General features: G+C 41.7%; 1 protein-coding gene across 11 annotated transcripts in view; it reads right to left on the bottom strand.

The window, feature by feature from the left end:
* Positions 1–13881, bottom strand: part of Agbl2 (AGBL carboxypeptidase 2) — a 64318-nt gene that overhangs the window by 44327 nt on the left and 6110 nt on the right. For 8 of the 11 annotated variants that reach the window (XM_052724164.1, XM_052724169.1, XM_052724166.1 and 5 more), the window contains 3 exons: positions 6918–7103; positions 4970–5077; positions 225–378 (listed from right to left, as the gene is read on the bottom strand). In XM_052724164.1, the coding sequence (XP_052580124.1) occupies positions 225–378; positions 4970–5077; positions 6918–7103 (448 nt within the window). Of the gene's footprint in view, positions 1–224; positions 379–4969; positions 5078–6917; positions 7104–9059; positions 9579–11513; positions 11573–13881 lie in introns of those variants that run through there. The other 3 variants (XM_052724175.1, XM_052724171.1, XM_052724170.1) reach the window with 3 other exon arrangements.

The following is a 13881-nucleotide window of genomic DNA, read 5'->3' as shown; positions in this document are numbered from 1 at the left end:
GCCCACTGATACAACTTTTAAGTGAGCTCTTCTTTGTTTTGTAAGCAGAGGAAATAATTTCGTGTTTTCTTCTGGGGAAAAATTAGTCCTAAGGATTCCATTCTTTTTCGTCCCCCTAATAAGTTTTCTACCACCTCTCTTATGGAAGCATTCCAAATTCCTGAAATCGTTCCTGAAGACACCCCTCAGCCCCTCCCGTCTTTGGGAACCCCCTTGTTACTCACACTCTGACAGCTTTCTGAAGATTCCCACTCTCAAACCTTGATTCGAACAATAGAGTATTATCTTCCGGCCCTTGCAACGTAACGGCAAGTTCCTTGATAATTCCTCGTTTGCCTCCGATTCTGGAACTAGTGAAGTAGGCACCTTCTGTGGGCACTGCAGATGAGAAAGGTACCGTTAGGCTACGTCCCACTCAGAATTCACTCATTCAGCAAGTCTTTCCTGAGCCCTACCAATCATAGAAATATTCAATGGATTATTTGTTGTCCTTACTGGGACCCTTAATTTTATTGATGTTAGATGTTTTTGCATATAGTAGTGGTGCTTGAATACAGGGCCTCACCCTGCCAGGTCAGTGTTCTACCAATTAAACTACATCTCTAGCAGAGGCCCTTAATTTTCAACAGTGCATCACTCCGAAGTTATTTATTTATTATTTTAATTTTTGTTGTTGTTTGTTTGTTTTTCGAGACAGGGTTTCTCTGTGCAACAGCCCTGGCAGTCCTGGAACTCGCTTTGTAGACCAGGCTGGCCTCGAACTCACAGAGATCCGCCTGCCTCTGCCTCCCAAGAGCCGGGATTAAAGGCGTGTGCCACTGCCGCCCTGGTACTCTGAAGTCCTTTAAATAGTTTAGAGCACATCCTTTGGCTTCAGGGCTTCCCTTGGCACTGCACACCCTGCTTGTTTCCATCTAAGTCCTGGTTTGAAAGGATGTTGATAAAAACTGAACTCTGGAGGAGGAGAAGGAGGAGGACTGCCAGGCCATACAGCAAAACTATATCCAAACATCAAAACCCAGACCACCAACCCTGACATCCTATGGATGAAATGGAATGAAATTAGAAACAGTGGTGTTCTGGTGCTTCCTAAAGAGGATTTGAAAACATCCGCATGCAATCTTATTCTACAAAACATCCAGTAGGACCTATCGAATTTTAAAAAGGCAATGGAAAATAAAGTATAGCGCACACAAGGTTTTGGAATATTCTTCCAGAATAAAATGAAGAAAGAAGTTGGAGAAGAATTGGCATGGGTAAGTTTGCCTAGAGGAGAATCAAAATGTGAGGAATTAGTAAAAACAAAGGTTATGGTGAGCATTTTATCCTTAAAACAAAGCTAGGGGACAAAGCTCTGGTTTGGCTGGGAGTTTGGCTCCCAGTGTCCACATGGGGAGCACATAACTGCCTGCAACTCTAGTTCCAGGGGATCCAGCAACCTCTTCTGGTCTCTAAGAACATGCCGCTCACATACACACAGACACATACCTACACACAGATAGACACAATGAAAACTAAAAGGCCTTTAAAAGAATGCTGGAGCACTATCCATTAACTTTTTTAAAGCATGAAACAAAACTATGGCAAGAAGTGAAACTTCAGAACATTTGGGTCGGCCATCGAGATGGCTCAGCAGATGGGGATGCTTGCCACCAAGCCTGATGACTGGAGTTTGGTCCCAAGGATCCGCATGGTGAAAGCAGAGTACCAGTTCTTACAGGCTGTTCTCTGATCTCTAAACATGTGCTGTGGTACATCCCTCCCCCCCCACAAATAAATAAATGTAACTTTTAAAAACAAAACATCAAGCCGGGCGGTGGTGGCACACACCTTTAATCCCAGCACTCGGGAGGCACAGCCAGGTGCATCTCTGTGAGTTCGAGGCCAGCTTGGTCTACAGAGCAAGATCCAGGACAGGCACCAAAACTACACAGAGAAACCCTGTCTCAAAAAACCAAAAAAAAAAAAAAAAAAAAAAATCTTCTGAATTCTTAGAATAATAACAAATTGTTAAAGAATTTTTCATGGCTTTGCTGAGAAACTCAATGAGAGTATTCCATCATCAATTTTTTTAAAAAAAATTCTTTTGAGACAGAGTCTCTCTGTGTAGCTGTGGCTGGCCTGGAAGTTGCTACATAGACCAGGCTGGCCTCAACTCACAGAGATCTGCCTGCTCTGCCCCTGTTGGTATTAAAGGCGTGCGCCACACCAGGCCCGACCTCTCGGTTTTCTTTTGTTGTTTTTTTGAGCCAGGGTCTCACGTGTTCAGGCTGGCTTGGACCTCCACACAGCGGAGGAGATGCTTGGGCTTCTGACCCCTGCTTCTGCTGCCTGACCTCTGTGCTGTCTACTCTGGTGCTGTGATGGAGCCCAGGGTTTGGGGACTGTTGAGCAAGCACTTTCCCAACTGAGCTCTATCCCCAGGCCAGCATCCTCAAGTTTTGCAGTTCCTGTTGAAAAGGTACTTAGATCTTCATAGTTTCAAAGATTTCTCTTTGTCCCACAACATTGTTAGTATTGTGTCCTGAAGAACCTACTTTATCAGCTTTCTTTGATACTTTTGTTAACTCGATAAAAATTTATTTTCTCACTTATTTGTCAATGACTTTGTAATTTAAGTAAATTTTAAATATATATAATATACTTCATAAAATTCTGAATTTCGGGAGCTGGAGAGATGGCTCAGAGGTTAAGAGTACTGACTGTTCTTCCAGAGGTCTTGAGTTCAATTCCCAGCAACCACATGGTGGCTCACAACCTCTGTAATGAGATCTGGTGCCCTCTTCTGGCCTGCAGTCATACATGCTGTATACATAATAAATAAATAAATCTTAAAAAAAAAATTCTGAATTTCTTATGAAGATCATCACAATGGTAAGCAATTTTTACTATACTTTCATTATATTTATATAAATGTTATAATATTCATTATATATTTCAGATGTTAACACACAAAGCCAAGATACTGCTATCAAATATGCTGACCCTGGAGCATTAACCAAACAGCAGTGTTGGTAAGGAATCTGACTTTTTTTTAAATTTATTTTTTTTATTACACTCATGATATTCATTAATTACACTCATATTAATTACATTTGTGGTATTCATTGATTACATTCACATTATTCATTCAATAATTATATTTATGTTATTCATTAATTACATTAATTATATTGATTTATTACATTCATGATATTATGTCCTGATACTACTGTCCATTTGTGGCGTTTTTCCATCACACAAAACAGAGGTTCTGTACTTAGTAAATCACTGCTCTATATTCCTTTCTTCTCTATCTTGAGATAACAGGAATCTGACTTTTTAAAAATTTATCTTTTATTCATTTGTATGTGCATGTTTACATATGTGCAAGTATCCATGGAGACCAGAGGAGGGCGTTCGATTCTCTGGAGCTGGAGTTAAAGGAGGTTGCAAGCCACCCACTGTGGATGATGGCAGCCAAACTCAGGTCTTCTGGAAGAGCAGCAAGTGCTCTTACTGCTGAGCTATCTCTTTGGCCTCAAGGATATATACATACTTAATCATCTAATCATATATATGCATGTATGTATGTGTGTATGTAGCCCTGGCTGGCCTTGAACTCACAGTGATCTGCTTGCCTCTGCTTCCTGAGTGCTGGGATTAAAAGTGCGCACCACCACTCCCAGTCTCAGGGAACTGACTTTCATAACTGGTCCTTCTGACAACTTTTGCTCCCATATGCAATCTTGTCAATGTAGAGTTTGGATAACAGCTGGAGAATAAACTATAACAGAGGAAATACGCATGAAAAGATGTCATCAGGAGAAGAACATAAGCACAGAGGAAGCAGGAGCAGAAATAAAACCAAGGGTGCGTAAGCACAGTCCAACCGAAAGCTGCGAGGCCACAGTTTTTTTGTGGAACTGCAAAGTACAGTTCAGCAAAGAGATGCCATTAATACAGAAATTTCATTATTTTGTTTAATATTTCAAAGTTACATTTAAGGTGGTCTAACTTCTGTAGCACAGTAACATTCGTTAAAACAGAACAATGGGCCAGGTATGGTGGCACACACCTATAATCCCAGCCTTCGGGTGGTAGAGGCAGATAGGTGGATCTCAATGAGTTCAAGACTAGACTGGTCTACAATATTGAGTTTCAGGCCAGCCAGGGCTGCGTGGAAGGACCCTGTCTCAAAAATGAATAAACAAATAAGTGAAAGAAAAAAGGAAAATGTATTAACATTTAAAGAAGAATTATTGAAGCTAGGCAGTAGTGGAAGAGGCCTTTAACCCCAGCACTTAGGAGGCAGAGACAGGCAGATCTCTATGAGTTCGAGGCCAGCCTGGTCTACAGAGGGAGTTCCAGGACAGCCAGGGCTACACAGAGAAGCTCTTTCTGGAAACAAACAAACAGACAGACAGACTATTGAAAGTGTACAGCTGATGAGTCATGACTATCAAGGTTTCCATACAGGCAAAGATCGATACTTATCATTAAGGTGTCAACCTTTAAAGTCACTCTGAGGGCCAGTGAGATGGTTCAAGAAGCAAACGCAAAGGGACTTGCCATCAAGCCTGACAACCTGAGTTCAAACCCTGGGTTCCACAAGACAGAAGGACGAAAGTGACTTTCAGAACTTGACCTCTGACCTCTGCCTGTTTGCACTGTGCTGTGCCTTTTCCCACACAATATACCTTTATTCACACAAAAATAATTGTTCTAAAAAAGAAAAGCTATACAATCACTTTTAGGGCTGGCAAGACGGCTCAGTGGGCAAGGGAGCTTGCACGTTAGCCTGGTGACGCGAGTTTTCCCCTCGGAACCCACATAAAGGTTCAAGAGAACTGGCTTAGGCTGTGCTCGGACCTCCACACTGGCACCATGGCACGTGTGCCTATAAACACGCAGACACAGAAATGCATTTTTAAAAATTAAAATCACTTTGATTGTGCACACGAAGTTTATCGTAAGTAACTTACAATACCTGAATCTAACTGGTAAACGACTGTGCCTTGCTCTTCTCCCACAATCTCTGGCACCTTTTCATCCCCTGTGGGCTGGTAGAAATATTCTGGTTCAGGTGGAACCCACTCTGAAAGAAGATATTTTCAAAAGTACAGAATAGGAGACGATATACGGGGCACAATCAAAATTAACATAAAATTATAATTACTTAAATGATAACTGTTGCTCAACCCAACCTAATTCTCATTCCAGATTTCCAACCTGTTTCTAAATTGTCACACTTCTTTCCATAATGGCTATGGGCAGATGCCGAGCAAGCAGCATGTGCCTGGATGCATAGGGTCCTGAGTGTGACCATGGTGCTTGATACTGATACAGTAAAATCATAAATTTGATTTAAATTTGTGTGTGTGTGTGTGTGTGTGTGTGTGTGTGTGTACGGGAGCTCTGAGGCTAGCTTTCAGGAGTTTGTCTCTTTTCCTGCCTGTTTAAGGCAATGTCCCTGGTTTCTTCTCTTGGACTATGTATTCAAGGCTAGCCGGACCTCAAGCTTTCAAACAATTCTGTCTCCATCTCCTAGGAGTGCTGGGATTACAAATGTACAATTACAAATATCGAACTTTTTACAAAGATTCTGAGGTTCAAACTCAGTTGATCGGGCTTGTTTGGTTAACCATCTCTCTTTCCCCCAAAATCTTAAATTGTAAATAGAAAACTTAAAATATGCCAGAAAGGTCAATATAAATGGTTGCAGTTTGCCCCTGTATTTCCTGGAAGTAAGGGCAGTGTGGTCAGATGTATGCTTTTTAATTTGTGTGTGTGTGTGTGTGTGTGTGTGTGTGTGTGTGTGTGTGTGTGTGTGTGTGTGTATGTGAATGTGTGCCAAGTGCAGGTGCCCACGGAGGGCAGAAGATGGTGTTACTGGTATTGGAGTTATGGTTATGAACCACCATGTGGGTGCTGGAAATTAACCCAGGTCCTCGGGAAGAGCAGCTGGTTGCTGAGCCAGGTCTGTTTTCCAGGTTCTTGTGTGCAATATGATATTCTTGGTTCAATTGTATTTGATCAGTCTTGATATAAGTGATGAAGTCCATAGTGTCAGAACACAGTTTTTACTGTTTTTAACTTAATTTTGAGCTTGCTAGAGCTTTTTATGGGGATGGTAGAGTTGGTTTTTGTTTTGTTTTGTTTTCCTGGTGCTAAAGAGGGAACTCAGGCCTTTGTTCACTAGCCAGAGCTACATAGTGAGACCCTGTCTCAAAAAAAGGAAAAAAAAAAAAGATTCAAAAGACTGTATACCAAGAGCTCACAGATAGGACCACATATCACATAGGACCATTATATCACAAAGAGAGAGTCCACTGGCCAACGGAGCTCGGTGACAGAACACTAGTGGACAAAGGCCTGGAAAACAGATGTAAGTATTATAAATTTTGGCCTCTGAGAAGCTGTCTTCCTGTTCCTAAAAGCAGAAGCATCCTATCTAGTTTCCATTCTAGTGAGTTAACAGATGGCGACTCTGTCTTGCCTTCTATGTCAGAGTGAAAGACTACATTCTAAGGGTAGAGAGTTGGCTCCGCTGGTGAAGTGTTAACTGTGCATCATGAGGACCTGAGTGTGATCCCCTGAACGCACTCCGAAGCTGGAAATGATGCTCTAAAGCACAGTGCTGGCAACGGGCGGATCTATCTGGCTGCCAGACTCACCGAATTTGTGAGGTGTAGGTCCCAGTGAGAGACACTGTCTTAAAACTCAAGGTAGATGGCTCCTGAGAAACGATATCTGAGGCTGATCTCTGGCTTCCACATGCACATAAAATATGTGCGTGTGCACTTGTGCACACATACATGACTTTAAATTCTATGGCCTTGTAATAAAGTAAGATAAAATACCAGGACTACACACACACACACACACACACACACACACACACACACACACGCACGCACGCATGCACGTCATATTACCAATATGGTGAATGTTTTCCTTGATGACCTCGCACTCTATCGGCCATTTTGGAGACTGCAGTGGCCCTCGACTAGAGAAGAAGGAGAAGAGCTCCCGGGGTTCTCGAAGACGCGGGTTCACTTCGTCTAGTTCGTCATAAAGAAGCTGTCTGCTCCTAAGGAGTGGCGAACTCAGCATAAGCGGATCTGCCAAAAGGAAAAGGAAACACCTGAGCCACTCCCTTTTCACCTCGACGGCCTCGCTGCTCTTCTGTAGTAACTGGGTGATTTTAAACAGTGTATTAAGACATTCGCAATCTGTGTGTGGTAGGTAGTGCACAGCTTTAATCCCAGCTCTTAGGAGGCAGAGGCAGGCAGATAGACTTCTGTGAGTTCAAGGCCAGCCTGGTCTACACAGAGAGTTTCAGGCTAGTCAGGAATATACAGCAAGATGCCACACCCCCAACCAATAAAAAGGTTAAAAAATAGACTAAGATAACAGATAAAATTATAAACTATTAAGTTAAAATTCTGCAAACCTAGATTTTTTTAAAAATCAAGTTAATGGGTCTAAGATCTCTCAACAGTGGGCTACATAATACTTAATATAATACTTAATATGCCGGGGCTGGAGAGAGGTTAAGAGCACTGCTTGCTCTTCCAAAGGTCCTGAGTTCAATTCCCAGCAACCACATGGTGGCTCACAACCATCTGTAATGAGATCTGGTGCCCTCTTCTGGCCTGCAGGGATATGGGCAGACGGAAAACTGTATACATAATAAATAAATCTTTAAAAAAAATACTTAATATGCCTTATTATTTTGTATTTGTTCAGGTGACAAGAGAGGACTTTCAATTCTCCTATCAGCATTATGGGAAAAGCACAAAAAACTTCATTAACTACAGAGAAAGAAGCGCAGACCTAAATTCAGTCTCCAGAACACAGGCAAAAATGTGGGGCATGGTGACCTAGGCATGTTGACAGCATTTCTGAGGATGTCATGTTGTCCTCCAGCCTACACACACACACACACACACACACACACACTTCTTAAAAAAAAAAAGACAGACAGACAGACAGTAAGAAAGAAACAGAGAGAGGAAGAAAGGAAAGAAAAAATGATAAAAGAATTCCCAAGTGCTGGGGATTCCCAATAACTGGGAATTACCAATGACCAGTTGGTAAACTGTTTGCTGTGCAAGGTTGAGGCCATGAATTCAGATGCTCAGAACCCATGTAAGAAACAGGCATAAAAGTGCACATCTGTAATCCCAGTTTGGGGCGGGTCAGAGGAAGGTAGATCCCGGGAGTTCACTGGCCAGACAATGTCGCCAAATCAATGAGTTCCAGGTGCAGTAAGAGGGACCTTGTCTCAAAAAATAAGGTTGGAAGGGATAGATAAAGACATACAGCATTGACCCCTGACCTCTAAACATGTACATGCACCCACAAACATATAAGCATACACCATGCAAACACACACATTAAAAAGAAACTATAGTAGAGGCTGGAGAGATGGCTCAGAGGTTAAGAGCACTGGCTGCTCTTCCAGAGGTCCTGAGTTCAATTCCCAGCACCCACATGGTGACTCACAACCATCTATAATGAGATCAGGCGCCCTCTTCTGGTGTGCAGGCACACATGCAGGCAGAACACTGTATACATAATAAATAAATAAATCTTAAAAAAAAAAAAAAAGCCGGGTGGTGGTGGCCTTTAATCCCAGCACTTGGAAAACAGAGCCAGGCGGATCTCTGTGAGTTCAAGGCCAGCCTGGACTACCGAGTGAGTTCCAGGAAAGGCGCAAAGCTACACAGAGAAACCCTGTCTAGAAAAAACAAAAAAAAAAAAACAAAAAAAAAAACAACCCAAAAAACTATAGTAGCCAGGCAGTGGTGGCACACGTCTTTAATCCCAGCACTTGGGAGGCAGAAGCAGGTGGATCTCTGTGAGTTCGAGGCCAGCCTGGTCTACAGAGTGAGTTCAAGGACAGCCAGGGCTACACAGAGAAACCCTGTCTCAAAAAAAAAAAAAAAAAAAAAAACAAGAAAAAGAAAAAGAAAAAGAAAAAAAAGGAAAGAAAGAAAGAAAAAGACAACTACAGTGACGCAGTTGACAAGTTGAATTTGAGGCCCACGCCATACTTATCTGAAGCTCACTACCTTTGCCTACAGCGTCTATCTGAGCGTGCCCAGCTGAAGGTAAACAGGTAGGCCCTAGAGAGGAAGAAGGCGTCACCATTGGTTTCTTCTCGTCCACTGTCTCCCTTTTACTTTTCATCCTCACACTGGGCCCCGAATCTCTACATAAACCTTACCCAGTAATTAATGGGTGAGACAACACACACTTGAAAGATGGCAAAATGGAAACAAAAGAAAGCCAGAGGCTGGAGGGATGGCTCAGAGGTTAAGAACACTGACTGCTCTTCCAAAGGTCCTGAGTTCAATTCCCAGCACCCACATGGTGGCTCGTAAGTATCTATAACTGGCGAGTAGGCATACACGCAGACAGAACACTGTATACATAATAAATAAATAATTTTTTTTAAGGATGTTTGCTGCACTTGTAGTGGACTGGGGTTCAGTTTTCAGTATCAATGAGCTGGGGAGCTCACAGGCCCCTGTATCTCCTGCTCTAGGGGATCCAACTCTGTTCTCAAGGGCGCTCATGCACATACTCATACAACACACACACACACACACACACACACACACACATAACATAATAAAAATAAAATCTTTTGTTTGTTTGCTTTTCAAGACAGGGTTTCTCTGTGTAGCCCTGGCTGTCCTGGAACTCCCTCTGTAGACCAGGCTGGCCTTGAACTCATAGAGATCTGCCTGCCTCTGCCTCCCGAGTGCTGGGATTAAAGGCCTCTTCCACTACTGCCTAGCTTCAATAATTCTTCTTTAAATGTTAATACATTTTCCTTTTTTCTTTCACTTATTTGTTTATTCATTTTTGAGACAGGGTCCTTCCACATAGCCCTGGCTGGCCTGAAACTCAATATTGTAGACCAGTCTAGTCATGAACTCATTGAGATCCACCTATCTGCCTCTGCCACCCAAGTGCTGGGATTAAAGGCATGTACCCCCACCACCTGGCAAAAATAAAATCTTTTAAAATCTTTTCTGTGAGTTTGAGGCCAGTCTGGTCTACCTAGTGAGTTCCAGGCCAGCCCGAGCTACATAGTGAGGCACTATCTTTACAAAATGTATGATACATATGTAGTAGCACATATACATAATCCTGTAATGTACTCAGGAGTTAAAGCAGGAGAGTCAGAGATTATAAACCAACCTAGGCTACATAGCAGGACCCCACCTCAAAAAGTTAAAAGTTGGAGATATAGCTGTTGCCTACCATGAGCAAGACCCTGAGCTTGATCTCTAATATTGTGTGTGTGTGTGTGTGTGTGTGTGTGTGTGTGTGTGTGTGTGTGTGTGTTTGTGTAGAATTTGCCTCACAAAAATTTTTCAAGATATATATAAAGATGTTTATTACATTGTGTTCAAATCATGAAAAAGGCAGAAGTAACCAAGATAGCCACCAAAAAGGAAGTTAAATTAATGATGGTATATTAATGAGAAGTAATACTAAGAGTATCTTTTAAAAGAGCTTAGTAGAGGTGGGGCCTCAAACTCACAGAAATTTGCCTCCCTCTGCTTCCCAAATGCTGCGACTTAAGGTATCCCCCACTACGCCCAACATAAATCTTTTTTTAAAAGATTTCCTTTTTGCTGGGTGGTGGCGGAGGCAGGCGGATCTCTGTGAGTTCAAGAGGTAAACACCTGTGATTCTAGTTTCTTTCAATTTCATCTTTTATTTTACCAGTGGTATTTATTTCTAAATAGAAGTGTTTTTGTTTTTTGAGATAGGATGGGTCAACCTGACCTCAAACTCACTATGTAGTCAAGACTGGTCTGAATTCTTAATTCTCTCTTGTCTCTGCCTCCCAAATGCTGGTATTACAGGCATGTGCTGTCACACCCATCCCTAGAAGCAAATTTAAACTTTTGCTCAGAAAATTATTTGCATTATATTCTTGGCTTTTGAATTTGTGACAGTCAAAAGTTTTAAATAAAAAAGGGATATAGTCATATTTGTATATTAAGAAAGGGCATTGCTATGCTCAAAACAGATTGGGAGCAAGTAATTGGAACCAAAGAAACTGGGAGGTCAATTAGAAAGCCAATGATGGCGGTGTGAACTGGGAGTAGGGGCAGGGCAGGGAGAGGGTGCAAAGGCAACAGCAATGAATTGAGGCTTGGATACATTTGTGTTGATGCATACATTGAGCTGCATTCCAGCCCTTGGGTTTGAGGTGTTACCTGCATCTCTACAAAAATTACTTTTGACCTCCCATCTTTATAGCAAATGGAAACCATCACAGGAAACACAACTGGACACAGAGCAGAGATGAATGGACTGTGGGGAGCCCATCCCCAAACGATACATCTACATCTCAGCTCCTGCAGCCCAGGGAACATTGCTGAAGAGAGGACAGAAAGATTGTAAGAGCCAGAGTACCAGGATGTCTGCTGGGAAACAGTCTCTCATAGAAATGGCTGCACAGGATCGCTTGGCTCGGCCTGGGAGGAGGGGACTGGACCTACCTGGACTGAGTCTACCAGGTTGCTCTCAGTTCACGGGGAAGGCTTTGCCCTGGAGGAGGTGGGAATGGGGGGTGGTGAGGGGGGTGGGAGAGGGGAGAACAAGGGAATCCATGGCTGATATGTAGAACTGAATTGTATTGCAAAATAAAAATAAAAAAAAAAGAAATGGCTGCATAAACAAGATCTGAACAATGGCGACATCAATAGACTGCTAGCGCTATTGGAAGCAGGAAATCTCACCCCTAGACAAAGAACTAAGGCAAAGAGAGGGGAAATTAGACTCCATGAGCGCCCTAATCGGTTGCCCAATACAAAGGGGTTAGCCCTGAAACCATATACACACAAACAATAAAAAAGGACCCTGTAGGCTGTATGTATACTTATGCATACATGGTTGTATTTATACTTATGTATGCATATACATATTCATCTATAAATGTAACAATAATAATCAAAGAACACAAGGCTATTAATGTGAGAGTGGGGAACATGGGAGGGGATGAAGGCAGGGACTTGGGAGGAGCTGGAGGGAAGAAAGGGAAGGGGGAAGTGATAAAACTGTATTTTTTTTTTTTTTAAAGATTTATTTATTTATTATGTATACAGAAGAGGGTTGCCAGATCTCATTACAGATGGCTGTGAGCCACCATGTGGGTGCTGGGAATTGAACTCAGGACCTCTGGACCTCTCGAAGAGCAGTCGGTGCTCTTAACCTCTGAGCCATCTCTCCAGCCCCGATAAAACTGTATTTTAATTAAAATGTATAACATGGCTTTCGTTTAAGTTAGCTGGAATTGCTTTTCCCTACTCTTTTTTTTTGAATGTTACTCTCATTTGTAGGTCCTAGATTTATTTATAAATACATTAAATCACATAAGGAAGTGCATAGAAATCACAAGCATGAGAAAAAAATCAAAAGAATGTAAATATATAAAAATGTGTAAAAAATCATTATCATATACAAAGAATTAACTCCATTTAAAATTAATTTTAGCCCTGAATAAATACATACAAGTAACATTATACAGACTGAATGGGTTGTGTGTGTGTATTTAGAAATATACATGTGTATACATATATGTATGCCACAAAAATTAAGGGAGAACAAGGAGGCACAGTTTGGAAGAAGGAAAAGGAAGGGGAAATATTGTAATTATATTAAAATTTCAAAATAATTGGAAACTTCCTTTTAAAGGGATGATATTGTACAATTGGTTAAGCTTTCCCAGGAGTTAATCTACTGAAGACGTTCTAGGAAAGCTGCTGAGTCATGGAAAAAAACAGTTCATGCAAGCTGTGACAGAGCTGTGTCCCAGGATCATCCCCAAACTCACCGTGATTATCTTCACCTGGCAGCAAGGGCCAAGAGCCATGTCCTGAAGCAGTTGGTAAGTGACTTGTTACTTGTACCTGGACTGCTTTCCCTCAAACAATTCCGCAACACACTAAAAATTTAGTCATTGATGCCTCCACCAAAGTTGGTATCGGCAACGGAAATCCCCCAAATGCCTATTTCAGAAGTGACAGTGAAGCCCAAAACACCAGGAAGTCAAGATGTTAAGCAGAAAGAAGGAAATAAGAAATGACAGAGTAACCCAAGTTTGCTCAGAAATCCAGAGACTTCCAAATTTGTCAAGGATCAAAGCTATTCCTCAACTCCAGGCAACAAGCATTTTGTTTTTACTGTAACAGCTGGACTGTTTCTTTAATAGCTGGTGCACTAAATTTCTTACCAAGAACCTAGTTACACACCTGATATTGGAAAAAAAAATGAATAAATAAATAAGTAAAATAAGTCAGTAAGCTTTTCCCACTCTTAAGCAAAGTGACTTAATCAGTTACACTCAACAACAGCAACTCAATGTGAAAAACATGTGTTCTCTTCATGAGGGTCTTACAGATTTTCAAAAAAATTGAGGAGAAAGATCCAGAATTTTAATTTAAACCTATAATCCAAGTCAATTTAAAGCACATTTTTGGAGCTGGAGAGATGGCTCAGAAGGTCAAGGCTTGATAACCTGATTTGATTCCCAGAATACACATGATGGAAAGAGAGAATCAACTCCTACGAATTTAACCTCTACATACACGCACGCTGTGTTTGTGGTATGTCTACACACACACACACACACACACACACACACACACACACACACACACACACTCACACACTTACACACACACACACACTCACACACAAATATAAAATACATGAAAAATAAATAACCAAACAACACCCTCTTCAAAAAACCAAAACAAAACAAATAAACCAAAACTCAAAAGAAACAAACAAAACCCCAGGAGCCTGGGTTGGTTGCTTGGCTTCTCCCACGTTTGGTCACCTTCTCTTAGGCTCCTGGAGTTCTCA

This window comes from Peromyscus californicus, unplaced genomic scaffold (genome assembly GCF_007827085.1).
Source record: "Peromyscus californicus insignis strain IS unplaced genomic scaffold, ASM782708v3 Scaffold_7__1_contigs__length_154581171, whole genome shotgun sequence".
Taxonomy (NCBI): Eukaryota; Metazoa; Chordata; class Mammalia; order Rodentia; family Cricetidae; genus Peromyscus; species Peromyscus californicus.
The sequence above is the reverse complement of the archived record's forward strand: the minus strand, read 5'-3'. Positions and strand labels throughout refer to the sequence as shown.